Raw genomic sequence first — 27,118 nt, 5'->3', positions numbered from 1 at the left:
TTGGCCACCTCCCTTATCTAATCACGACCTGCTGCTCCACCACAGCTGGAGAGTGGCGATCTCCGACCCCCGATTATGCCTGTGTCCATGTACATGTGCCCAACTTCCCCCAGGTTCTCGGCTTCAGAGGCGTCATCTTGCTGACTAGCCGCATTCTCCAAGCCGTCGATTATATTATATCTGACTCGCCCTTCTCCTTGTCTCGCCGTTTTGAATCGACAATCGCTCGCGTGTCCATAGGATGCCGCAATTGAACCCACTCTATCCTGCATTGGGAATTAGTTGTCAAGCGGGCTGATAACAGCCACTCGTCGAGATGGAGATGGAGCGGTTGCAATACAACAGCGCGGTCGAAGGCTTCCGCGATGAGGAATACCCAATGCTGCAAGGCAAGCACCTCTTTCGTTTCTTTCTCGTGCCGTGATGTTACAGACTCTCCAAATCTAACATGTCGCATCTCTCCATATATAGATTCCGTATACCTGGATCATGCCGGGTCCACCCTCTGTTCAAAGTCACTAATGGATGCCTTTGCCAAAGACATGACTTCGGTCTTGTATGGCAATCCCCACTCCGGATCATCACCATCTCAACTCTCCTCATCACGGATTGACCAAGTGCGAGTCCGTCTGCTGGACTTCTTCAAAGCCGACCCTGATCAATATGACTTGGTCTTTGTGGCAAATGCAACTGCTGGCGTGAAGCTGGTGGTTGAGGGCATGAGGTCTTTGCCTGGAGGCTATGTCTTTGCCTATCATCAAGCTTGCCACACGAGCGTGATAGGGGCAAGAGAAGAAGCACACCAGAGCGTCTGCCTCGATAACACGGGAGTTCGGTCTTTGTTAGACGGGGAGGATCCGTTCAAGCCAACCACTTCTGGCACCCCCGCAAGATTATTTGCCTACTCGGCTCAGTCTCATATGGACGGGAGGCGATATCCATTATCGTGGGCTAAGGAGTTGAAGAAGATGGAAGCCCAATCATCGTCTCGGACGTTGACGCTCCTGGATGCGGCTTCACTCAGTGCCACCTCACAGCTCGACCTTTCAGACCCTCAATTCGCTGCTGACTTTGTTGTGTCAAGCTTATACAAGATATTTGGATTTCCTGACTTGGGTGTTCTAATTGTTCGTCGCTCTGCTGAATTTGTATTTGACCAGCGAAGGTATTTTGGTGGCGGCACGGTAGACGTGGTGCTCTGCGGCGACGAACAGTGGCATGCTCCCAAGTCTTATTCTCTTCACGAACGCCTGGAAGACGGCACGCTCCCCTTTCATAATATCATTGCTGCTGACATAGCAATATCGATTCACCAGCGGCTTTTCGGCTCCATGGATCAGATCAGCGCTCACACGGCATATCTCAGTCGCGAGCTATGTCGTGGCCTGCACAGTTTACGACACGCAAACGGGATCCCTGTTTGTCACATTTATTCCGAGACACCAGATGATGCGGCACCTATCGAAACTGGCCCAGTCGTTTCCTTCAACATCAGAGACAGTCGAGGTTTATGGATTGGCCTTGCTGAATTTGAAAAGTTGGCTATCTTGAGAAAGATGCATGTCAGAGTAGGGGGCGTGTGCAGCCCTGCTGGCCTTGCATCTGCTCTCGACTTACAGCCCTGGGAAATGAAACGAAATCTCTCCGCCGGAATTCGATGTGGCGAGGATAGTGGGCGATTCACCAACAAACCCACGGGGATTATACGTGCTAGTCTGGGCGCAATGAACACCAAGTCGGATGTCTCTCGTTTCCTTGCTTTCGTACAAGAGTTTTTTGTCGAAGAGGAAGTGCGAGCACTGACCCAATTCAGCCCTACGAGAGCTGTTGATGCTACGACAAACATTCAAGTCAAGACTATCACGGTATATCCAATTAAGAGCTGCAGTGGCTACACTATCCCATCAGGGGTTCGGTGGGAGGTACGGCCAGAGGGGCTTGCCTGGGACCGTGAATGGTGTTTGGTCCACCGAGGATCAGGCCAAGCTCTCAGCCAGAAACGCTATCCGCGAATGGCCTTATTACAACCCTTGCTTCTGTTCGGCGACAATGTTCTACGTGTGAAATACCGCGGGAGCACGCCAAAGGGGCAGCCTACACAGGTGGACATACCACTATCCAGCGATCCCTCTCATTTCGACATTGACTTCCGACAAACAAGCTCCAGGGTTTGTGGAGAAAATATTTCCGCGCAGTCATATCGATCTAAAGACATCAATGACTTCTTCACCAATTCACTCGGAGTCCCATGCATGCTGGCGCGGTTTCCAGCAGGAGGCCGTGGGGCTAGCAGCAGACAGTCAAAGGCTAGGATACAGAAGCATCAGCGAACAGAAAAGACTCACAGCGGACAGCCTTCCCCATTCCCCGGTGTTCCATCTCCCCCCGACTCGGATTCTGAACAGCAAAGCCAACCAGGGAAGATCCTCCTTTCCAATGAGAGCCCCATTCTCATGATATCTACTTCTAGTGTGGAGATGCTCAACCAAACCATCATGGAGACTGGAGAGTCTCCTGTGGATGAATCAGTGTTTCGAGCGAATATCGTCGTTGAGGCGTCTCCGGGGCAGCGTAGTCGCCCGGCTTACTCAGAAGATATGTGGAGGAGAATTAGCATTGGAAACTACAGCTTCAAACTACTAGGAGCCTGCCAGAGATGCCAAATGGTATGCGTTGATCAAACGACTGGGGAGAGAAGGCAAGAACCATTTGTCACCCTGGCAAAAACAAGGCGGCTAAACGGCAAAGTCTATTTCGGTACACACATGCAGCATGAGCAGCTTAGGCAAAGCGAGGAATTGGATGGTTTGTGGCCCACAATACAGGTTGGCGATGCGGTCGTCGTGCAGGAGGAGGAGGTAGAAGAGGAGGACGGAGAGAAGACTCCAGGCGCTGGTAGCCCGGATGCGATATTTTGAGAAATACAAGAATAGAACGACTCTAACAGAGTACTCCGTACATGGATATGAATATGCTATCGGAACTATTGTCTGAGCCCCCCAGCCATTGAATTCCTAGTTATGGCGCGTGCATGGAAACGCAGGTGGACTCTTCATATCACGGATGCCCACGGGTTGTTGGCCCATCTTCCTGTCTCCTCCCTTGGTGACCTCTTGTCTCAAAAATCCTAGTGCGTGCTTTAACATTCCCACCAGGGGCTACGGAATATTCCATTCCTGGCTTTATCCCTATGGCTTATGTAAAATGTCTTACTTGAGCTTCAGCCTCAGCCCGAAAGCATCGTGTTCCTACGAATTATCACCCGTGGCTGGGAACCGATGGCAGTGCTGCATCCGTTGCTCATCACAGCCCCAAGCAGAAAGTAGCACTGTGATTAACTTACCGACTAAAACTTATGCTCAGATGTTTACAGGATCCGAAGTAAAGGGCCGAATCGAATCTATTGCCCATCGGAGTTGAGTTTTTCTATTTCGGTCGTGTGGTAGTTGCTTTACGGATCATGTGGGTAGTCCGAACCTTCTTAAGAGCCACGCATCGGCATGATCCCAACCTTTTTGTTTTCTCCTAACATTCCTTGAATTACGATTCAAATGGTTCCATCCATCGAAAGCTACGATGCGGCCACGACTCAGCGGCGATTCAGTGGAAAGCAAGTTTGGGTGTTATCAATATGGATGATACAGTGTCTTAGTTTTGCCCTGGTGCGGGACCAGAACCTACTTTGAAGGCTTTATTCATATAAAAGCCATGTTCAACCGTTGAATTTCCCCCTCGGCATTCTTGTCTTGATCATTACATGCTTGCTTCCAAACCACTAACAATGTTCAAGCTCCTTTGCGTCGTTTTGGCCGTTGCCGCCAGAGTTGCGGTGGCCAATCCAGCTACCCTCAGCGCAAGATGTGACGATCCGAAAGCACATCTATCACCTCTAACTGAACCAGTGCCGACTGTCCCGACTGCTGACCTGCCTATCGATCTACCGCCTATCGAACTAGAGCCCATCAGCCCAGAGGACATAGAGGAGGCCGGGCAACCTGATCCTCCATCATGGCTAACCGAACCCAGTCCTGTGCCGGTGGATTCTGAATCACCCGTGTTGGATTTTTCTCCAACATCACCTCAGGATCCTAAGCCTAAGTTGCCCGGGCTAAACGTGCCCACTAATGATGGTGATGATGGACACAGCTCTAGGAAGGGATATTCCGAATCTTTCAGACGGAAAAACGTTGTCTATTTCACCGACTGGTATGTTATCTCACAGACGCACTTTGAGGGGTCCATGGCAGATAAATGCTAATAATACTAGGAGCATATACGGCGCTGGCTTTCTGCCACAAAATCTTCCAGCAGACGATATTACGCACTTGTTGTACGCGTTTGCGGGAATCGCAGCAGATGGATCTGTGTAAGTTATTAAACTAAAAAAAAATGCCATCTAGAAAGTTAAATACTAACAAGATTCAAAGCGTCGTATATGACCCATGGGCTGATGAACAGAAGCTTTTAGGCAAGCGCAATACCCAGGGTGAGAGCGTTCATGGCGCAGTCGAGCAAGTCTTCCTGCTGAAGAACAAGTATCGTCATATGAAGACTCTGCTGTCTATCGGTGGCTGGACGGCGTCGCAAGAAGGAAAGTTTGGGCCAGCCATCAGTTCCCCTGAGGGTCGACGTCGCTTTGCCGAGACTGCTGTCAGGTTGCTCGCTGACTGGGGGTTTGATGGCCTTGACGTCGACTACGAATACCCTGCGAATCCACAAGACGCGCAGAACTTTGTCTTGCTACTCCAGGAGTGCCGACGAGCCTTGGACGAATACGCTGGCCGTAACGGCCAGAATTATCACTACCTTCTGACCGTGGCGACACCTGCCGGACCAGAGCATTACAGCCTCCTGGATATGAGAGCCATGGATCAGTACGTCGATGCTTGGCACCTGATGGCTTATGACTACGCCGGCAGCTGGGATACTGTATCTGGGCAACAGGCCAACCTCTACCCCGACTTGGAAAATCCCGACAGCACCAAGTTCAACACCGACCAAGCAGTGGGAGACTACATCGCCCGGGGCATTGACCCTAGGAAGATTGTCCTCGGCCTTCCCCTCTATGGCCGCTCGTTTACAAACACTGATGGTCTTGGTCGACCTTATAGCGGGATTGGACAGGGGTCTATTGAGCCGGGAGTTTGGCTCTATCGCGACTTGCCTCGGCCTGGTGCAACGGTCTATGTCAATAGTTACACCGTCTCTGCATACACTTACGACCCTGCAACAAGGGAACTGGTTTCGTACGACAATGTAGAGACGGCTAGACTCAAGGCCGAGTATCTTCAAAGTAGAGGCCTTGGTGGTGCTGTCTTCTGGGAAGCCGCAGGCGACCGTACTGGAGAAGAGAGTCTGATTAGGACGCTGGCTAGAGAGATGGGACACCTGGATAATTCCATAAATATGGTGCACTATCCTGAGAGTCGGTATACCAACATCCAGAACCCGTCATGGTGATTCTTGGTTGGGCATGGGAGCGCTCCTACAGATTGTCTTGTATGGTTCTGCGAGGCGTTGGGTTGGTTTGATGTAAAGTAAACGACACGGTCATGAAGGTTTCATTGCATGGATGGCGTTTGGGGTTTAACTGGGTAGTTTTGTTTTGGTGGAATTTTAGGTAGTCTAGCTTGACTGTCTTGACTTTGATAGATGAAGAGGGAGACTCTTAATAAATCGCTGTTAATGTATGGCTGCTACAATCAATCCATCGCGCGCCAACAGATTCGGGCAAATATGACATGCTCCTGTCAACACTGTGCAATCTGTTGCATATTTATACTTATCTCCATTTCTTTATATAACAAAGATATGAGCACATGATCTGTTATCGACATTTGGTTGCGCGTAGGATAAGAAACCCCATTGATTGCGAATGTCACGAGGCTGTCGCTAATGCAGAGCCTTACTCCTACATATGCGACGCACCAATCAAGAACATTTATATATTACAGCTTAACGCGCTATATGCAGCCTGACTGCTGCCTGAATATTCCTTGTCAGTGATTTTAGACTGCGCCTCGGCAATGCCTTGACGACCGACAAGGCCGGCTTGATCTCTTGTCCTACAAAGCATATTCTCGGTACAACTGCAACTTTCAGCATCGATAAGTTTCTTCCACCTTTATCTCCATCAATATGGATCTCATTAGTGCCACTGGCAAGATTATATCTCTCATTGAAGCAGGAATCAAAATCTCAGACCAGCTGAAGGAAATTGCGAACTCAGAACACAAACTACCACCTGACCTGGTGAATCTTTATAACAATGCGCAGCAGCTCTTGGAGACTATAGAGGCGCTTCCATCATCGAGATCCGATTCGGTCAATGATGTAAAAGTTGGCTTACTGGCCGAGAAGGCGAAGAAAATCTCGAATAAGGTAATCGGCATGATGGATAAAATCAACCCAGATTGGCGGCAAAAGCGAGGGACTCCTATGACTCTGTGGAGATCATATCTAAAGCAAAACGAGCTGTGGCCAATTAAAGAGGACTTTGGAGACTTAAGAGAGCGTATGAAGCTTACTCTACTTGAGCTCGTCTGGTATGACCTCCAAGCTCACGCAATTATGAGTGCAGGATGTTAACAATTATTTTCAGTCAATCGAGCTCTGAATTCAAATCACTATACGACGATTTGCGCAGGAGAGTTAGCCTTGGAGATAAGCATATAGTTAGTATCCAAGGCTCAGTGCATGAATTCAGCCAGCGATTGAATATCATCCAAGACTCGATATACAACATTGGGAAACAGGTTGGATCGGCTTCCGTTGCTGGCGATGATTTCCACAGGCGAGCAGCTGAGCTCTTGATCTTGGAAATGAAGCTTTCGGTTATTTCGGCGAGATTAACAAAAGAATTCCGAGGAAAAGACTTTAAAGCCGACACAATAGTTGAATCAGACCCCGGAACTTTCGATTGGATGACTCAAGGCTCGGATTACTCTGAGGAATACCCCGATAATCTAAATGACGAAGAAAAACTGGCGTATGATGGCTGCGATCCAGACATGCTCAAAAATCGGATGGAAGCCTCAAATAACTTTCGATCTTTCCTACAAGAGCCATCTGGGGCATTTCTTATATTGGGCAAGCCTGGTTCTGGAAAGTCAACACTCATGAAGCGTCTCATGTGCAATCCGGTCGTCTTAGAAGATCTTGAACAGTGGGCCGCAAACAAGAACAAGAAGCTAATAAGAGCAATCTTCTTCTTCTCTATCACACAAGGCAGTGGCGCATTATCTTCCGAGGAGAGTCTGTACAGGTCACTTTTGTTCCAAATCCTTCACGAGTCCCCAGCTTTGGTGGATGAGATCTTAATGGGAGAGGCCAGTCTATCAGCATCTACTCCACTTCCATTCGAGGCTGTCCAGCGCGCCATTCGATGTCTCTTCTCAAACAAATCCAATGTGCTTGAGAAGTACTGCTTCTGCTTGTTTATTGATGGACTTGATGAGTACCGATCAAATATTTCGGATCCCAAACGTGGGAAGGCGCAAAATAATTACGAAATTAGTGAATTGACGCATCGTTTGATGGAGTGGTGCCAAGGCGAAGCCAGCAATACCAAGATAATTTTCTCGTCAAGGGTTATACCTGCGTTGCAAAGCCGATTTTCCGCAAAAGAAAAGATCTTGCTACACATTCACACCAAGAAGGATATACTTCAGTCTGCTTTTTCAAACTTCAAAAGATATCCTGAAGAAATCCCCGATTACATTGAACTCAGTAAAATAATATGTGAACATGCTCAAGGTGTATTTTTATGGGCTCACCTTGTGATTAAAGATATTCTTGAGGCCCAGACAGATGGAGTTGATGCTGGCACATTTCAGGACAGAATTAAAAACACACCAACTGACATCATCGACCTCTACGCCAAAATCCTGGATCGAGTAAAAGAGCAGGATAGAGAGGCATCTGCAGTGATTTTGCGCTTAGCAGCCTTTCAGCCAGCAGGATTTCGTCTGAACACGCTTGCTTGCGCTTGGCTGGATAAACTCAAAGACGTCGACTTCCCATGCAATGAACCGGCAAAGGTGTACGACAATGATGAGATTAATCAACATCGCAAAAGAGCCATTAAACGTCTGGCCGCCTTGACTCACGGCCTCTTGGAGACCCAAGATTCGAAGAAGGGGTATTATAATTTGGAACGGCCCTTCTTTGAGTCAGAGATTGTTTTCCTGCATCGTACAGCGCAAGATTTTGTAAGAACCCTCTTGATGAGGGATCATAAAGATGCAATCCACGGTATCCTTCCATGGCTTCACGGCAGCGACAATGTCAGCGCAGATGATTGGTCGCAGTGTTGGCGCACAAACCTCTTCGTTCGGGTATTCCATGCTGAAGTGAGGTTTGGCATGCTTCGCGAAGACGATAATGGCAAGCCTCACGAGGATCTATGGGATTTTGGTTTTTGGGCCGAAGACCCTGTGCATTTGCAACTCTCGAGCTTCAAGTCTCTGTCTGATTTCTCATCATTTTCGAACCGCTACAGGAGCTTTTACCTGCGCGACTTGCATATGCAAGTACCATGCTTCATTGGCCGAATAATTTTTCTAGGCTCATGTGACGTATCGAAAAGATTCAGCGTACAACAGGCACTTTTCGAGGGCCAAGATCCGATCGCTTGGATCCAAAACAGAAATCTCTCGAGCACAATGAGCTCTCGCCTGGCTCTTGCTTATATGGCACTACATAGCATTCCAAACTCTGTGGGCCTGGATGGGCTCAAATGGCTGCTACAGAACAAGATGGTTTGTGCCACTGACAGGTGTCTTGTATGGCACATGAATAACGTCTCTCACGCCGTGGATGAATTAAAAAAAGCTATTAGTGCTGACCAAGGACATGTTGACGAGGACTGTTCCTGTGGGTTTTTTGATGCCAGTTTCGTTCAGAAACATGGCACATATGTTCAAATATGGTTATTTTTCCTGTATAGGTTTGGAAACGTAATTGAGACTGCGGCAAGGCAGCGCACCATCAAAGAGCAAGGACACTGCCAGATGCTGGAACTGTGGCTGCGATACGGCGCAGCAACCGACGCTATCATACTCATTACATTCAAAGACATTGTTTCTAACAAAAACATCGAAGCCGAAGATATATTCTATGTTGAAATTGAGCAGCTTCTTCACGTAGGTGAAAAGCCTTTAAACTTTCAGAATCTGCAATGTCTACTTGCTAGACGACGTAACACATGGGCTTCTAGGGTCACAGATTGGGTACTGTGGGCAAGGAGCTATCACCCTCGTTTCCAGGAAAAGACAAAAGCGTCCACCGTTCCTATTCGGAACAGATATCGACATATGTCTACCCAAGAGCTTTGTCGGCGGGGTTGGGACGTATACGGGGTCATTTCTGAAGATGACGAGTTGCTTGGTGATATCTGTTGTCATATCGTGTAAATACTAGTAGACCTTGAGACTTGCAGAGAAAGAGCTTTATTAAAAAACGATCGTGGCCTACATATTTGTTGGTTAATACTGGCTAGGATGCTTAGAAATGACTAAACCAACTCGCTTTCTTACTGTAGACCATTGCCAGGTAAACACAGCCTACCCTAAATGAAACATTATAAGCTTACACATCACATCTGTCTCGCAACAGGATTTACAATCTTATTATCCTATCAAGTATCGGATTGAATCTTTCTCATCCCAATATTACATTCTCTGCCAGTTTTAACAACGCAATTGCATCAAACCGCCGGCAAAGATAGCCCTCTACTTAAACACTAACACTATCATCTAAATAATGTCTTTTTCTTCCCGATTTCCTATTAAGAAAAGCAAATCAAATTACAAAACGATTTCACATGCCATCCTGATTTTGTCCATCCCCCGGGGTATGAGAAGCATCAACGCCGTGAAAAGCATCTCCAAATGCCGAGTCCTCCATGTCCATCTGAAGATCCAGACCGTCGCCGAGTCCGCCTGCTGAGCCATCCAGCTCTGGGGCATCATAACCCGCGAGGGCATCGCCCGCTGTGTCTAAATCGCCTAGAGAGCTAAAGTCATTCTGATCAAAGGATACCGAGCCCCCTTCCGTAACCGCAGGGGTGGCTGCTGCTGAGGGCGGTTTAGCAGCCGCTGGTGTTGGTGGTTTGGCCTCATCGCTCTCCGCATCAGTCCCGATAGCGGGAGCAGGGGCAGCAGTGGTGGTGGCAGCATCAACAGGAGGTTGTGTTGTTGCCTGAGCCGCATCGTTAGCCGTTGCCTTGTCGTCATCTTTGGGAACCACCACCCAGTCTCCACTACCAGTGCCATGGTCAGGCGTAGTTCGTACCTCGTTCTCGGCAGCAGTATCAGTTCCGCCCATTTCTATGTCTCCCGAAGGCTGCGGGGGAGCAGCTGCAGGTGCCGCGGGTGCGGGTGCGGGTGCGGGTGCTGGTGAAGCGGCATTTGCAGCTTGTGCCGGAGTAGCTGTGCCAGACTGGCCGGCGGAGATTTGGGGTTGAGGCGTTGGGAAGTTGTTGACCGGCGTCGATGTGGAAGAGAATCCGGTGTGCATTTGGTCTAGTAGTCCGGATGCTGTATCACCCATGTCCATGTCAGTTTCACCCATCATTGCACCGCTTGCTTGGGAACCCGCCCGAGATGGCTGTCTAGAGAGTTCTGCAGTTGAGCCCGGTGCTGGCGGTTCAGGGGCGGGAGCTTGGTAACCGCCGTCTTGGATGCGCTTGAAGAGTGGTAGGCTAACAATCTTGCGGCCTGATGATGACTCTACCTGCTGCACGACTTCCTCGATGGAGTGTTTCGAAACATGGCGGCCCACGGGTTCATCGTCAGACTGGTGTTTTCCATGGGCAGATCCATGTCCGTCAATAATGTTTCTAAGCTCCTTCTCTTTAATTTTCAGCAGTGAGTGTTCTTTCAGCGCAGTCATCATCTTCTGGTGCTCTTCTTCCATTTTCTGGATCTCAGCTTGAGTGGAGCTGACATACTTGTCGACGCGCTTGCGGAATTCGTCTGCCTGACCAGGATCCAAACGTCCGATGTATGCTTTTTCTGGGGCCTGGCTGTATGCCTCGCCACCCTGGGCAGTGAAAATGCCCTCTGTTAGGGATGCCAGTTCACCCTTGAGACCCAGGCCGAGGTCTGCTGGTGTGATCTGACTTATTCTGTACGCAGAAGAGAGGATTTCCTCCATCCACTCGTGATTCTGCTGATAACGACTCATTGAGATCTCTCTCGGGGTCAGGTGGTCAAACATGTCTCCCCTCGAGATATCCTCGTCATCATCAAAGGCAGCATCAACAGGTGGCATTCCTGGTGGCAGCGCTGCTTGCTGGGCCTGAGCCTGGCCGTGGCGAGCCCTCTTAGGAGGCGGGCCAGGTGGCGGTGGCTGGGCAGGATATGCCATCTGCTGAGGCACACCGCGAGGGTTCATCTGTGGCCCCATCTGCTGGCGGGTGAGCTCTGGAAGTGAGGGCCAGTTGACTCGATCGGATAACATAAATTCCTTTCGACGAATCTGGCCCGCTCTCTGGAGAAAGTGGCGTTGCTGCATGATGGCATTCACCCTCTCGTCATAAGGGATCATGGCAACAGGGACGCGATCGTTCATCTCCGCAGGGCCGTAATGCACAATGAACAAGTTGGGGTCTGGCTGCGGGGGATTGGGGTGGCCGGCCACTGGAACAAGTCGGAATCGTCTTCGCGCGTGGAGAGTGAATTGCTCGCCGGGGATATAGCCTGCCTTGAGGTAGTATATCTCGAGCATCTGTCATGGTATGTTAGTCAGTGTTCTAGATACCCATCAATGGCTCAATGGTGAGACCAACCAATCCATTGCCCAGATCATGCTTGTAGATCTGCTCAGGCGGCGCCCAGACAAAGCCATCCGTCGCGAAATTGGTCCCCAGTCTTGAGAGAGGCTGCCATGTCAGCAGAATGGTGCCGTCGGCGGGCTTATCGAGATATGTCCAGAAGAAAGGCGCCTGGTCTCTCGCAATCTGGGGCGCATTCATAAGCCACTTGGCAACCTCGTTGAAGTCGAGCCGGGGGATCGCTGGATATCGATACGACGAGATGAGGTGGACATGTGGCATCTGTTGATTTTGTGTTAGCAGCGGTTCTTAGTGCATAGCAACACTTGTAATTCGGAATTCGAATCCGGGGAGACTCACAAGGTCCTGAGGGACGCTGTGACTGGGGTTGGGTTGCGCCATGGTGGCTGCAGTCGGCTCTGTCTCTATGGCGACAAGGGCTGTTGCGTCCAGCTATCTATACGCTCTCGCAGCTTCAGACATGCAAAATGCGCAGCCGCGATGGCAGAGGTTCGGCCGGGCTGATTGTCGCAGCTCCAATGCGCGCGGCACGTGAAGAGCGCCGATGGATCTGGCGATGAGGCGGAGAGGCAGATGCAATGCGAGGATGCAGAGCGTGAGATGCGGCTGTCGTTTGAGTCGCGCGAAACCCGAATTTGTCGCGACGAGGCTGCATCTGCGTTTGAGCCAATCACAGGCCGGCATTGATGACGTGAGTGGGTCAACATGTCAGGTACAAGCTCCAATATTCTAAGCCTTGCAATGAATGAATGCTCTACGACACTAAGCATGTTGTATATATGGATAGATAGGTGAATGATATATTGTACGTTAGATGGCATCTCTAGTTTTGTAAAGAGCCAGCTGTATCAACTTCTTTCTTGAATGAATAACAAACCCATTAGATACCTGAGATACGCTATTCGTCATCCCTTCAAGAAGTACTTTAGTGCTTGTAGTATGATTGGGTTAAAACACATGTCGCCTTTTCTGTGACTTGCAGTCAAACAATTGTAAGCCCATAGATCAATCTCTGAAAAACTCCCGAGTCCCCTCCAGCTCTTCACCAATTTAGAATCCGCTGTACCTGAAAGGGCGGGTCATGGAGCCGACCCGTTATCGTACCTGGAACATTTAAGCCAATCATTGACTGTTCCTACACACTGGAGATGAGTGAGGTCATTGACAAGAGAACGAAGCCATCACCATTCCGACGGACAGCTTTACTGTATGCTCTTACAAATGTAATAAAAATACTACTCTCGTCCGTAAACATGTTTGGACTTTCCATATCAAATATCACATGACAGTCCGCGAATCCTTTGTTTGTAGACATCATCCCATCACGTGACCACTTTTCCGTTGCCTCGCCGATTTTCTCAACCTCCCGCCGCCCAATATCAACAACTGGCTAACCAAACCGCCACGCTTCTTCGAATCTAACAAAATTCGCAATATCTCTTCCGAAATTCTCGATACGCGCCACAACCAGCCGCGCAACGGACTTGCAAATCGTGGGCACTTTGAGCCAGGGACGCTCAAAGGTACGTTTTTCACTTTGCACAGCTGCGAGACTCCCCCATACGTCCAAGAAAGCCAAGACGGGGTTTGTTCATCATGTCACATCCACCACCTCCAGGCACGAATCTCCCTGCGCGCCCTCCCGCCAGCACCTCGAGGCCGGGCTTCAGATCGAGCTTCAACCCGTCGAACCAGCCTGCCGCCCCGTCGTCGCCGTCGCCGTACGCAAACCCAAGCTCCGCGCGAGGAGCCGCCCCGAGCTACCCTGCCGCCCCTTCAACCACCCACTATGGCTCGTCGTACTCCGGCTATCCTGCCTCGGGCACCGTGAACCGCTCTGCTTCGGCATATTCGTATCCTCAGCAAGCCCAAGCAGGCACTCAGCAGCACCGCTACCCCCAGCAGCAGCAAGCGCAAAGCTACTCCCCTCATGCCTATTCGCAGCACCAGGGCCAGTCGTACCAAGCACAGCCGTACCAGTCCCAGCAGTACCAAGCAGCACCACGTATCCAGAACCCCTTCCCCACGCCAGGTGCTGCTGCTGCTGCTGCAGCCGTTGGCCCCGACTATGACCCGGACATGGCCGCCCAGATAGCCCAATGGCAGAGCGCCTACGGCCCCCGCGAAACTGACAAGGACGGCAAGCCTGTCCCGGCGCCCGAGTATGCGAAGCCAGAGGTCGTAGACCCGGCTGCGCAGACAGACAAAAAGAAGACAGTCGTCCGAGAGGGCGGCGGCAAGAAATGGACCGACGACACGCTGCTGGAATGGGACCCGTCTCACCTGCGCCTGTTTGTCGGAAACTTGGCGGGAGAAACCACGGACGAATCTCTCCTCAAGGCGTTTGCCCGGTGGAAATCGGTGCAAAAGGCCAGAGTCATCCGCGATAAGCGCACCACAAAGTCCAAGGGATACGGCTTCGTCAGCTTCAGCGACGCCGACGACTTCTTCCAGGCGGCCAAGGAGATGCACGGCAAGTACATCCAGAGCCACCCCGTTGTCGTCAAAAAGGCCAATACGGAGATTAAGGCGACCAACGTCAAGAATAAATCGCACGGCAACAAGAAGAAGGGCGGTAGTGGCAGTGGGAACCAGAGTGGTGGTCGAGGAAACGATTCAGGGGCTGGAGGTTATGAGCCGAATCTTGGTCCTAGATCGGGCGGTGGCGTTACCAAGGCTGGCCAGAAGACGAAGAATGGCTTGCGCCTTTTGGGTTAAAGAAGGGGAAGGATTCATTTCTTTAGTTTTACGTATAAGACAGTATTTTTATTGCTGTCAGGAATTTTTGTTTGCATCTGCGCATTGGCGTTGGGGAAAGGGGGGAACATATCAGGACATACCCGTTCATGGAAAATAAAAAATAGGATTCTTTGATGCATACATAGTGGGCGAGTAATAGGAGAGTTATAAATGCAACACAACGACCATTTAATACGGAATTGTTTGTCCAGTATACACCGTCATATTTCACATGGGGTATCTGTTGCTCTAGCCGTCTGTCTAAATGCTTTCCGTCATACAGGTTTGTCAAAAAACCATCTCTTTCTCTCCTCGCATCTTCTCTCCACTGATATCCTCTCTCCTTATGGTTAAAATAAAACAACATTTGGTGTTGGGTTTATATGGCCCCTTTAATAGAAACAAGTTTTATGTGCTCCGGTTGCATCCCCGTCCCGTCCCATATCTTCCCATTTGATGCTTTAACAATGATAACAGATACAAGGCCTCTGAGCATATGTATATGTGTGCGAAAACCTTGGCGGCCATACAGCCTCGAAATAACAGCCAGTATACAAAAAAAAAAAGAGAATAATAATAAAATGACATGGTGTGTAATGTAGGCCGTCCGGAAACGCCGATTTGTGTATATATGTATCTTCGATGTGCATGGAAAACGAGTACTTTCTCTTTGGAATTCATTTTTTCTCTCTCTTTCGTTTAATCATCCCTTCTTAGTAGGCGATCTCTCGACGCATCTCTGGTGTGGTGCGGAGCCGAGGACCGGACGCTGTTGGGCTGAATGTCGCCGTCGGATGTGACGAGGGCATCGCCCCTCTCCATGTTCTGCTGGAGGAGTCCAGCCGTCTCCTCGGCGCTGTCGTCGTTCTCAAAGTCGCTGGCGCTGGTGCTCATGCCGGCATCAACGTCGGTGACGCGGACGTGGACTTGGACCTGGGCGTCCTCACGCATCTTTTTAATCTTGACGTAATTGTAGGCGACGATGGCCAGCATTGTGGTGATGAGGCCGATAAAGTTGATGAGAGTGAGCTTGTCCTTGAAGACGACCGAGGCGGCCGAGATGGTGACGACCTCCTTGAAGATACCGGCGATGGAAAGAGTGACGACGGAGGTGCGCTGCAGCAGGGCGAACTCGGATGCCGTCATCAAAAAGGCGATGCAGCCTGGGAACAGAAGAAACAGAGGCGTCATATAGGTGCCCCACTCGGCGCTGAGAGCTTTCAAGCCTTCCCAGAGGGGCCCAAAGCCTTCAACGGGAATTGCAATAGAAAACAGCGTCAAGAACATGACTGGCGTAAGGAAGAAGATGCTGGAAAAGGGATTCGACGTTGCGGGGTTGCGGAGAAGCAGAATCTGGGTGAGGCCCCAGCGGAAGCCGGAAAAGAAGGCGGCTGAAATGACGAGAACGAAGCCGCCAAGCTTGAACTCGACCTCGCCAAACACCATGAGGATGACGCCCATTGTCATAGTTGCAATGATGGCGACGAGGCGCCAGGTGGGCTTTTCGAGGCGGAAGGCGAATGCAAATAGGAGAACGAATGCGAGAGAGGAGGATTTGCACATGGCTGGCAGAGTGTTAGTTGGTTGGCATGGTTGTTATACTTGATGAGAAAAACTTACTGTAAAATGTCAAACTAATGAATTTGAGTGAAGTGTTTCCTAAGCCAATGTCGAGGCCGGTGGCGGCACCACAAGGCCCAACCCTGGTGAGATAAAACATCTTGGTCATGGCTGAGCTCGTCTCCGTCTCGTGGCGGGATCTGCCCATATCGGATGTGTGGGATCGCTGTGGTCGTAATGATGGAATAAAGAAGAGGACGAGGGCTGAAAGAATGAATTGCACCACCATGTGCATCGACGTGGTAAAGAGGGGAAACGCAAAGTTGAGGCGATCTTCATCAAACATCCACTTGTTATACTGCAAAGCCATTTCTGTCAGAACAGCTGGAACCGGTAACCCAAAACTTGTACAACCAGCCAACTTACCAGCGAGATTGATAGTGAAAAGAAGTACCACAGCAGAATCAAAACGACATTGACAAGCAGTTTCTTGACGACGTCCTTGTCTGCTTCCTGACGCTCTTCCGCCGACAGACTTTTGTCACGCGCAATGCGCTGCCCCAGCTGTGTGATTCTCCGGCGCTTCTTCTGCCTCCGGGCGCGCTCCTTGTTGCTCAATCCCGTCTCTTCGTCGCTGTGTAGATCGTCATCGCTGAAGCTGGGCCTCCCATGGCCTTCCTCGTCGTTTCCAGAATGGGTTGATGTGCTGCTGCTTCCTCCGGTTTCCTCCAACAGGTCTGAGCGGTCAGATAAGCCGGCCGAAAGGTGTTTTCTAGCACCACCGCCAGCAGCCGGGGGAGGTTGAGGCACGTTCAGGGCGCTGCTCTTCCGCCTCCTGTGTCCAATGGGCTCCATCTCTATTTCGGTGCTGTCGCCAGCCACTTGTGCAGAAGCGATGCCTGCAGGGGCATAGGGCGAGGGCTGGATGGACGCGCTCGTGGATGCGCCCTCTCCTCCAAACTCGGGCGAGGTGACGACAGACGGGGAGAAGTCGGGGAAGGGCTCGGTGAGGGCGGCGTCGGTGTCAATGGCGATGGAGGAGCGGCGGCGATGAGGATGATGGGAATGATGAGAGGACATAGTCCGAGTATTGCTGGCAGCAGCACAAGCTGGTAAAGTACCTGTACTGTAGTAATGAAGGGGCATCCAGACGGGGTTTGACGGCTGTCTACGGGCTCGTGCCCATGCCCATGTCCGGGATCTGGTTGGCTGCCGAGCTACTTGTTCTGGCTGGACCGGGGCCTGGCCATCGACTCTCTCCGCTTCTGCGATGCAGCTAGAATGAAAATTGGGCCAGGCTGGCGGATGACCAGATGTGGTTTGCGGGAGAGAAGAGAGAGCGTATCCGTACCCGCCATGGAGGACTGAGGTCGATGCTGGCAATTGAACCTAACAGGTCACCTAAGTACTGTACACGTTCTGTACCTGCAAGGGGGGGTGGAGCGTCAGGTGTTAGCCTCAGGGTCACCAGGGCGGCGTTCGGGGAAGCCTCCAGCAGGGGGGGTTTGCCAAGCCCTGGAAACAGCACGCTTCAGGGGAGAGAGAATGCACTAATCGCTGCGGCAGTCCTGAGGATGTCTCGAGCTTTGGAAGTACAGTACATTGAAGTGCAGGTAGCTGAACCAATGGATAAACGCAGTGACCCGACATATAAACCGGCTTCTATACTGTAGCATCGCATACATACCTATTCAGGCGAGAATGGATGGAGATGGACCAGCTTCAAATCAACCTATCGATCCGACATTCCGCCCGCTATTCACTCTTAGGCAGGAGCTAAAATACAAATTATTGCCACCTAAGCAGTCCTCAAGCTGCCTAATTGTCAAGAGTTGTGGTCTCGAATGCTTGGCGGCATCTCCTCTCGCTGCTCCCTAAAGCTGCCAAGTACATGAATCTACATGAGCCGAGTACGAAGCCCTGTCGCGAGGTTTGTCCTGCCATCGGGCTGTCGCATGCCTCGCAGATACTTTGTCACTGTACACATTGAAAGCACCTCAAACATTTGCGCTGGAAATCCTCTCTCCAATGGTTGATGCTTAAATAGGCCGTTGTGGATACGGCAGCCAACCGCCTGATTAGCGCAAACGGAAAAGCAGAGCCATGCCGTGTCCTAGACATCCAAACATCCACCTAATAGTACATAATGAAAGACATGAAATTTCTGTCTTACATTTTGATCTTCATACTAGTAGAGGTGCTCTTAGTAACATGTAGTCGTCTCCAAGACACGACAAAGCAAGCTGCTAACGGGTGCAGCAAAAAGAATGTCACTCGCACGCAAACGGAACAGACAGCGCTCATCTCATCTCATCTCGTCTCACCCCGTGCAGCCGAACAAGGTCCTCAGCAACCACATCAAGTATCGCCAAGTTGGTAGCGCTGTTTCGCTATGATTGAGCTGCCTGATCTCCTGAATTGAGGCACTACCCCTGTCTATTTTAGTTGGCCGCCCCCCGCTCCACGAGGCAAGGGTGAGACGGACACAGTGTGGCAGGCCGCTTCTATACGTGCGCACACTCCAAGCAGTACATTATACGCACAAGTGCTGGGAGCATACATGCGCACACAGGAGTTGAAGCACCGGTTCTCACAACCCAACACAGATAGTCGCCGGTCTTGTGGCAGAACGAAACAGGAATGGCAGTGTCTTTCTCTCAATATTGCTTTCAGATGATTTACATACTCTCGTTCATCCGTCTACATTCTCCGTTACATGTTGAGAAGCACACAACCAAGGCTTGCCAATGCATCACACGACAAGGACAAATCCTCTTTATCCGGAGTCAACCACACAATTTCCCATGGTCACTGCAACTAATCCCATCAACCCCGCTGTGGTCAGTGATAGTCCCAGATACCTGCTGCAGTGTAACAGGCGTTCGGGACAATTTCAAGCATGCTGGTTCTGTTTCCATCTTTGAACTCCGAACATCAGTAGTGGCATGTCCGTTTGCAGCATACTATCCAGATTCTTGTACCTCGTCATATCGCTGTAAACGTGAATATTATGTAATCCTGCAGATCACATGCGCGCAGTTCGTTTCCCCAGCTGACATCACTCACCGGTACGTACCGCTCGGTACCTGCGCTCGCTTGCTGGGACTAGACGCGGCTCCACATGCAGAGTCGCACCTCGGTCTATCCAGCAGCGAATGTACTGCTCCAAAGAACAATTTTCTTTCTTAAAAAAAAAAGATGTAGTTATACATCATCATCTCTACCAAGACTTGATTCTTTCACTGCATTTATATATAAATTAATATTTGCTGTTTTAGCCTCAAATATATACAGAAAGGAGAAAAAAAGACAAGACATAAAATAGCACCCGACCTTTGAAAGTACGAGTACATCCATTTCCGCCACCCCCGGTTTCGCCGAGGTTATGGTCAGTAAGCGCCCCTCCAATCGCCTCCATCTGCCTACCTACTAATACGTGACTACGCCATAGAGCAGTATCTCATCCATATAGCAAACCACAACTTTGCACAACCACTCACTCACGTCACTCTCACACCCAAATAAAACCCACTCCCATTATTTCATCGCATCTCTTCACAAACCAGCCATGGAGGACGCTTCCTGCAGCGGCTCTACGCCCTTCAAGCGCCTCGTCGACCACCAGTCCCGCGATGCGAGCCACCACCAAGACAGACATGTGAGCCGAGGGGCTTTTGGCCAGAGCGTGAGTGTGGACATTCCCTCTTCCTTTTTTTCCCTCTGTCCATCATCAAGCAAGTGACGACACCGGTGCTAACATCTCGACAACAGTCTTTCCGCTCTACACCGCTGCATCCCGCCCAGGGCCAGCAGGATGGGTTCGGCGCCTTCATGGGCAGCGCGTCTGCCCTGCCCGGCTTTGAGAGCGATCCCGCGACCAGATTGACGCCGTCACTGCCCTTTGCACAGGTTGCCCCGGCAGTTCATCCAAGCTTCGCCAGCCCGGCGCCAATGCAGATGCAGATGCCCGCTCCGGCATCAAGTGCGAGCAACTGGGCCGCCGACTTCAGCCGCTTCTCGGCGCAGCAGCAACGAGCGCCTGCTGCATCCCACATGACGCCAGCCCGCCAGATGAGCCACTCGCCCGCTCAGCACAGCTACCAGCCCGCCTTTGCGCAGCCAAACTTTGCCTCTGCGTTTGGCCAGTCCATGTTCAGCCCTCCCGCAGCCGCCACCGCAGCAGCAGCAAGGGAGCCGGAATTTGACCAGGAAATGTCGCGCTGGATGTCGGCCCACGGAGGCGGCAACATGAAGGAGGTGGACGCCGCCATGGAGCAAATGGCCCGCGAGCTGGAGGAGAACGAGGCAATCGCCGCTGCGGTTGAAGCCTCCCACCAGACATATCTCGAAACGCCCGAAATCGGCAGCCTCTCGCTGGATGCAAAGGAGCCCGAGCTCGAGCTGGCACCGGCCATGGAGCAGGAGCTGAGACAAGAGCCGGAGCCGGAGAAGGAACAAGTAGACGCCCAGCTCCCCAAGTCCGCCGTTGCTGAGGCCGCCGAGAAGCTCCTCGACTGCGTCAAGCACGAGAACGGCGAGAAGTGGCAAAACTCCATCTTTCTGTCCCTGATGCGCGACTTCCGCGACGGCAGGAAGGACATTGTGGGCGACGAGATTCGCTCGACGGGGGAGACGACCCCTGCTGTTCAGCCTGTGGCGACTTGACTCGTGTCTGCGGGAGATTCTGCAAGATATTTTAAATCGTGCATCGGATACCTCAGCCAGACTACGTTTTGAATCGGCTTCCCTTTGGAATAAAAGGCAGTCACAAAAGGTGTCTCTGAGAAATTGCATATGTGCTGGCTAATTGGTGTTTTTTGCATTGGACTTTACTTGGGAGCAGGGCGTTCATGGGATAGCAAATGCTGGATTTAGAGACTCATTTGGCTGGTGTATTAGATTGAATTTGTCACTGTTTGTGTGCGCCTTTTGCATTCAGATATCTTGTTTGGTGCCTCTGAAAACGATATTGATTAAAACAAGTAGTCAAGGGGGAGGTGAGCATGTAAAATAGTAAGACAAGGTATTGGCGGTTAATAAAATACATCAAGCTCGCGTTAAACATCAAACAAGTATGAAGAAAGGGGCACATATTACACATCACCACGTGGGGAGACGTCGAAATGCCACATATACAAAGTCATTTTTTTGTCATATATTTTGCTGCGGCAAGCCTCATTGGTGAGCTGCCCACATCCATCCCATGATTTTACTCCATCGGCAGAAACCATACATCAGCTCAACTGGGAACAACAACAATAAAAAAAAAAAAAAAATGCGGGGGCGAAATCTTGCCCAGAGAAAGAAGGGGGGAAAAGGGAAGGGAATAAAGAGTATACAGTCTATATACATGCATAAACAAATCAACCACCAAGACAAAAAAAAAAGGAAAAGTACCTGCGCGCTGGGATCAACATGCCGCTACGCGAGAAAAAAAAAGATTAAACGTAAAAAAGAAAAAAATCGAAAGAATAGGCCAGCGGTCACATGAAACGTGGTCCCCCTCCAATGCCGCCCCCCCTTTGCCTCCTTGACGCCGTGGAACGAAAACTGATGTGAAACAAAAAAGAGCAATGCCCCGAAGACGGAGAAGAACCCCCTTCCTCTGCTTTTTTGAGAAGAATGGGCCACATCTAAAAAAAGAAAAAACGCCGACACCATGATGAAAATACCCCCTTGATGAAAGAAAAGAGAAACAAAAAAGGAAACAAAACGTCAAAGATCCGAGCAGCGTTTACGAAGGAGTGGTGTTGGCAGACCACCACAGACAGCCACAGGGCGTCAGGTTGTACACCTGTCGAGTGACCCAAGGGTCATTCCAATTCCTCCGAACCGAGCGTATTTCGCGCTTTCGTCGATACGACTTTTGTTGGTCATCGAAGTCTTCGTCGATCTCGACCACAATGGGGTCCCCGAAGCTGTCGGTCAAGTTCTTCATGCTGCGCCCATTGTTGTAAACCAGAACCTGGCGACAAAAGGCCTTGGGAGTGTTTGCAGCCACCCGGTGCTCTACAAATTTGACCGTTTTCGGAAAAGGGTGAAAGCCGTCCGTAGGGTATGGGTTGGGCGCAGTAGTTGCTGTCGAGTTCGGGTTAGACGGCGAGCTGGTGTTCTGAATGGGATAAATGAACACTTCGAGCGTCGTGTCAGGCCATGTGCATATCCAGGGCTTGTCGCCGTTCTTGGCTCCCATGCTTGGGAGTTTACCCCGAACCACGTTGTTGCCGACAAGTGCGCCGCCCAGGTTGTCCCGCTTGGTTTTCGCAGAAGAAATGTTTTCCTCTTGAACGACAACAGTCTTGTCATATGTAATCTGGCCCCACCACGCGGGGCCACGTCGAGGTTCTTGAGTGTCGTTGACAAGTAGCAATTCCTTGCCATAGAAGTACGGAGGTCGCGTTCCCCACAGGAACTGTGCATCTGGGGAGTTAATGGGTTTGAGAGTAAGATTGTAGCATGACGTGCTTCTTCCCTTTGTGGATACGTCAATATTCATTTGGTAGTAGCTATAAGGCAAGTTGCAGCTCCAAGCAGCAAGCTGGCTGTGATCAGTAATACACGTGTTGGGCGATGCGCTGGTAACAATGGATGGCAGCGCATAGTTGCCAACAGGCAGCCGAGGCAGAGTAGGAGGGACGGTAGGTAAAGGAATGACATCAGATGCCGGCGAGGGAGACGGATAGTTGTCACTAGGTGAGCCGCCGCCACTGGACAAGTTAGTGATATGAAGACACTTGAGTGGAAGAGAGGGGGTTAAGGAGAGGAATGACATACCCTGGCGGTGGTCGTCCTTTGTGATGTGAGAGAACAGTTCCAATGACGGCGCCCAAGATTACGCCAATGAGAATAACACCAATAAACAGCAGGCAAATGGCCCAATATGGCACAATGCCCCAAAGCTTCTTCTTCCCCCTACGCTGCCACTTGTTCATCCTGGCCTTTTCTGCGGAGCTCTGGGCGGCCGTGTTGATGTCGTGCCGGCTGTGGGTAGATGGTCTAGATTGTGAAGGCTGAAGATCTTCTTCGGTGGAGGAAAACTCAGGATTCCGTGTTGCTACTCCAATCCCCCCAGCACCGGTGATGGCCTCGGCCGGAGTCGAGGTCCCGGCCATGCCATCTTCCGGTGTTGTGACAGCAGGAGTCTTGGTGACAAAATTTTGATCAGGGTATCTCGTGTAGGGTGGTAGCTCCTCGGTATGTCCCAGTGGTCCAACTAAACCGCCCGCATCTTCTCCATCCGGTCCAATTTGTCTTTGATATCCGTCGCCAGCTGTCGCAAAGCCAACGGGAATCTGATGAGGAGTTTCATCGCCTGTGGTGGCAATGTTTTGCGGGTAGAGAGCATACGGGTGCGCGGGACCGCGAGGTCCATCGTATGAACGATGATTCGCAGGTTGGTCGGTTGAGGCCGTGGCATTGCTCAATGTCCTTTGCAGATACATTTGATACGGATGTGAAGCGCTGGTGGGACCCTGATAAGGGCTCTGAGGCCGTAACTGAGGCATTCCTGTGGACGAAGATAATGACGGGCCGGTCTGAGCAGAATTCGAGCCATCGTTGCGCAGCGTGAGGGAATCGTGGGGTCGTGGTGGTTTGACTGCGCTTGATGGGCGACCAGGCACGGGTGGCGGGGGTTTGGAGGCAGAACTCGACTGTGGTGGGTTGGATGGGTTTAGCACTAGCAATCGAGCTTGTGAAGAATTGGGAGAGGCGATATCGGGATTGTTTGGGGTAGAAGCTGATGATGAAGTGTCGGTTGGCGTCAGATCTGTTGGCCGGAAGCCGTCAGACACGGTGGCTGCAGCCAGTTCGTATGAATCTTGATCGTCGCTGTCCTCTGAATGCCTCCGCGACCGTTCGTGGATCGACTTCCGGACGATCTCGGCGGATTTTCTGTTGAAGGGATCCATGGCGACGGCGGCAAGAGTAGTGTCGGATGAAGGGCCCTGCGATGACTGCCGGAGAAGGAGGAGGCCAGGAGGAGCTCAAAACGAAGCGGCCCTGAGAGGCCGCAGACAGCACCTGTCGGCGTCCTCCCCCGATTGACCGCGTGGGAATTTCACTCGGCCGGTCGGGGAACGATGACCAAGACACGGCAAGAGGGCGACGGGAATGCAAAAGCGAGGGCGATTTGTTTGACTTGGTCTTCGTTGTGTTGTTCGTGGGAAGTTGGTGTTAGTGTCAGGATCGTGTCGAGCGAGGATGCGGCGTCGTGACTTTTGCGCGCGGCATCAACGACGAATTGGCTAGCGGAGGAGGGCGGCGACGGCAATACAGGGCGGGTGCTCAATTGGCATCAAGCCAGGCGTGGTGGGAGGAGGAAAGCCGGATCGCGAGATTCGAGATGGATGGCTGAGGTCAGGTCAGGTCAGGTCAGGCCAGGCCATCAGAAGCAGAAGCAGAAGCAGAACAGAAGCAGAGCGGCTGGAATCAACCTCCCGATGCACTGAGCGCCCACTGAGCTGTAGCGCTCATGCAGCGCTAGCACCAGAATCCGGGCGCCAAAAAAAAAAAAAACCTGATGGACGGCAATTCGGTGACACGGTAGGTTTCGAATCTAATGGGGGAGAGGGGCTGGGCTAGCCTTGATAAGCCTAGCGGGACCGGAAAAGAGGAACCTGTGCCGTGCGATTGGCGGGCAGCTTTTTAGTGGTCAGCAGCGGATCTAAGCCGGATACGGAGCGTTAGCGGGTGGCTTGCCTGCATTGGCCCCTGAAGCTGAAGCACAAGCAGAAGCACGAGCGCTGCATCTCGCCTGGAGCGTGTTTTGCCGGAAAGATGGAGGAAAGCAAATGCGATTTGATGTTTTGGCTCTAAGACGTCTAGCGATAGCGATAGACGAGGACCTGATAGATGGATGGAGAGTCGTCACGTGAAGGCGACAAAAAAGAGGGTTTAAACTCTGATGCTGCCTCCCAGCACATTCATGTACCTTATACGAAGTAGCCCGTCAAACTCTGTGCCATCCCAGGGGCCCATCGGCAGCGCCTCTGCTCTACTCCTCTACTCCTCTGGTCGGACTTAACATGGGAAAAGAAAAGCTGGAGGCGAATGGCATGAAACTGGAGACTGCTGCCGTGAGCCGGCTGCCGCTGTCCCCGCCAAAGCGCAGGCCATCAAGGCGTTGGCTCGGGCTTAATTACGGTAATTCTGCTCTAGTCATCATCACCAGCATCAGCATCGATGCGTCGATCATTTTCCTGCCTTCTTATTTCAACATACTATATCCGTACGGAGTACAGTGGAAATTAAAAAGCATAGACAGTACCTAGTAGGCAGTACCTTATCCCGGCTGACAGGCATCCATTGGTCTTGTGACGGGGGCCAACTCAAATCTCACCACAAGCCTCTTCTTATCTTCAAATGGCATTACATGCTGGCACTCGTCCAACTCCACACCACCAAGGACAAGGAAACGCTCTGATAGTAGACTAACGGCATCAGCTAACCTTATTGCGAACAGCGCTGACAAAGTCGCCGGCATTGTTTTTCTGGTATTCATGTCTTTATCCTGGACGAGAGCAAATTATAGACACCCAAGTCGGATGGAGTGGGAGCTCCGGTAGGAGCCGAGCCGGTGCGGCCGCCCTTGCATCACCAGGCTTGAGAGACGAAATTAATGCTGCCACCAACTGCTCCGTAATGTCACCTAGAACGACACGTGTGAGACATCTCCTCTTGCCTGAGTACTACCTAGTAGCAATATTATATATTACCGAGGCAAAGAGGTAGTGATGGTAACACACACCCGAACGAGATATTGATGGTAGCAGATAGTACCAGAAAAAGGGCACTGATAGTAGCAGAGACTAGGAGAAGTGGCGATGGCCTTATAGGGTGTGTATCTCTCGAGTTACTTCATTTGATACGAGACAGCTTGAGTCTTGATACAAGGCAAATGGACCTCATATTCGCCAGCAGGATGATGCTCAATCGCCTGGCTCAACTGCTGTTACATGAAAGTAAATGGAATAATGTCATGTACAGCAAATGTTCACCCTATCATTGTATTGCCAGATACTATCCTTAGGACCGACATTGGTAAGCAGAGGATAAAACTCGGCATCTCATCAACCGTCTCAAGTCCAAGTGCAACCCTGATATCACATTTCTTTGGTTTAATGTGATCTCTAGGGTACTTTGAGCTTGCATGCATCTCTCCCCCTTGCTTTGGATGTCCACAAAACGAAGCCAATTAAGCTACATACATGTAGGTACTCTCTCGTCGTGGCTGCACGTATTTTCCTGTACACTTCGTCATAATGTTGAGGCCTAACACTGAGGAGTTCTATAGTAACCTCCTCAACAAAGTGTGGTCCATTTGCTGTGAATGTTGCCTTCATCTTCTCAATAGACTCCTAGACGATACGTGATATACCTAGTTACGTTGCGTGAGAAGTCCTGCTCTAAAGATGCTGTTTGCCAGATAAAATTGCCATTATACAGTCGGAAAGCACCTCTCGTCTCCAGTAATGAAAACAAATCTTCGAATTGCATTTGCTTTCCACCCAAGCTAAAGTCAAGACTGCATACATCAATTTCCAACATTGCCACTGATGGAAATGGACAGCATGTCTCAAGAACTCGACGAAGCTGATTCGTAGTCGACGACCCAAGGTGTTGTTTTGCTTGCGGCCGCCATCAGCTTTCGCTCTCCCCTATGCACAAAACGTCCTCACCTCCAAACCGTTTCCCAGCAGTTATTTGCTTTGCTTAGGCACAAATGCAGCACATGGCCAACAATTCATTTTCTTCTGGTTGGCAGATGGGCGACCCTCCGGCCTTGGGAACATGCGGGAGGCCGGTGCAGATGCATGCGGTCTCAAATTATAGGCCTCGTGGGCCTCCCGTAGCTGCTCACAGGCTGCCAGCAGGCTGCCAACTGCCACACTGCCACACTGCTTCCTGTAGGTATTCTTTAGGCAGCTTGGGCTTTTTCTCTCTTCTCTTCTCTTCTCTCCCCTTCCATCTATTTCTCTCTCTACATTCTTCCTCTCTTCCTCGCCTCCAGGCATCTCCTTA

General features: G+C 50.9%; 8 protein-coding genes across 8 annotated transcripts; 5 read left to right on the top strand and 3 right to left on the bottom strand.

Moving 5' to 3' along the window:
• Positions 1-521: 521 nt before the first annotated feature.
• TRIVIDRAFT_230845 (uncharacterized protein) lies at positions 522-2,981 on the top strand (the record flags this gene model as incomplete). The annotated part of the gene is made up of 1 exon (XM_014100251.1): positions 522-2,981. One exon carries the CDS (start codon positions 522-524, stop codon positions 2,916-2,918), a length of 2,397 nt encoding a protein of 798 aa, XP_013955726.1.
• A 776-nt stretch (positions 2,982-3,757) lies between these two features.
• ECH3 (glycoside hydrolase family 18 protein) lies at positions 3,758-5,460 on the top strand (the record flags this gene model as incomplete). The annotated part of the gene is made up of 3 exons (XM_014100250.1): positions 3,758-4,206; positions 4,268-4,366; positions 4,428-5,460. The coding sequence occupies 3 exons, from the start codon at positions 3,758-3,760 to the stop codon at positions 5,458-5,460; spliced, it is 1,581 nt and encodes a 526-aa protein (XP_013955725.1).
• Positions 5,461-6,138: 678 nt separating this feature from the next.
• On the top strand, positions 6,139-9,370 carry TRIVIDRAFT_201943 (uncharacterized protein; the record flags this gene model as incomplete). Its single annotated transcript, XM_014100249.1, has 3 exons — positions 6,139-6,545; positions 6,647-9,143; positions 9,218-9,370. 3 exons carry the CDS (start codon positions 6,139-6,141, stop codon positions 9,368-9,370), a joined length of 3,057 nt encoding a protein of 1,018 aa, XP_013955724.1.
• A 275-nt stretch (positions 9,371-9,645) lies between these two features.
• On the bottom strand, positions 9,646-12,178 carry TRIVIDRAFT_213129 (uncharacterized protein; the record flags this gene model as incomplete). Its single annotated transcript, XM_014100248.1, has 3 exons — positions 9,646-11,730; positions 11,792-12,058; positions 12,137-12,178. The coding sequence occupies 3 exons, from the start codon at positions 12,176-12,178 to the stop codon at positions 9,820-9,822; spliced, it is 2,220 nt and encodes a 739-aa protein (XP_013955723.1).
• A 1,024-nt stretch (positions 12,179-13,202) lies between these two features.
• TRIVIDRAFT_180415 (uncharacterized protein) lies at positions 13,203-14,734 on the top strand (the record flags this gene model as incomplete). The annotated part of the gene is made up of 1 exon (XM_014100247.1): positions 13,203-14,734. One exon carries the CDS (start codon positions 13,394-13,396, stop codon positions 14,513-14,515), a length of 1,122 nt encoding a protein of 373 aa, XP_013955722.1.
• Positions 14,735-15,235: 501 nt separating this feature from the next.
• Positions 15,236-17,176, bottom strand: TRIVIDRAFT_152316 (uncharacterized protein; the record flags this gene model as incomplete). Its single annotated transcript, XM_014100269.1, has 3 exons — positions 15,236-16,101; positions 16,157-16,454; positions 16,523-17,176. 3 exons carry the CDS (start codon positions 17,174-17,176, stop codon positions 15,236-15,238), a joined length of 1,818 nt encoding a protein of 605 aa, XP_013955744.1.
• Positions 17,177-19,593: 2,417 nt separating this feature from the next.
• Positions 19,594-21,076, top strand: TRIVIDRAFT_78544 (uncharacterized protein; the record flags this gene model as incomplete). The annotated part of the gene is made up of 2 exons (XM_014100246.1): positions 19,594-19,781; positions 19,868-21,076. 2 exons carry the CDS (start codon positions 19,665-19,667, stop codon positions 20,759-20,761), a joined length of 1,011 nt encoding a protein of 336 aa, XP_013955721.1.
• A 754-nt stretch (positions 21,077-21,830) lies between these two features.
• Positions 21,831-24,006, bottom strand: TRIVIDRAFT_192119 (uncharacterized protein; the record flags this gene model as incomplete). The annotated part of the gene is made up of 3 exons (XM_014100245.1): positions 21,831-22,076; positions 22,119-22,803; positions 22,871-24,006. 3 exons carry the CDS (start codon positions 24,004-24,006, stop codon positions 21,831-21,833), a joined length of 2,067 nt encoding a protein of 688 aa, XP_013955720.1.
• Positions 24,007-27,118: the final 3,112 nt, after the last annotated feature.

This window comes from Trichoderma virens, assembly GCF_000170995.1.
Source record: "Trichoderma virens Gv29-8 chromosome Unknown TRIVIscaffold_70, whole genome shotgun sequence".
In the NCBI taxonomy this organism is placed as follows: Eukaryota; Fungi; Ascomycota; class Sordariomycetes; order Hypocreales; family Hypocreaceae; genus Trichoderma; species Trichoderma virens.
Note: the sequence above shows the minus strand (reverse complement) of the source record. Positions and strands in the feature narration are given on the sequence as shown.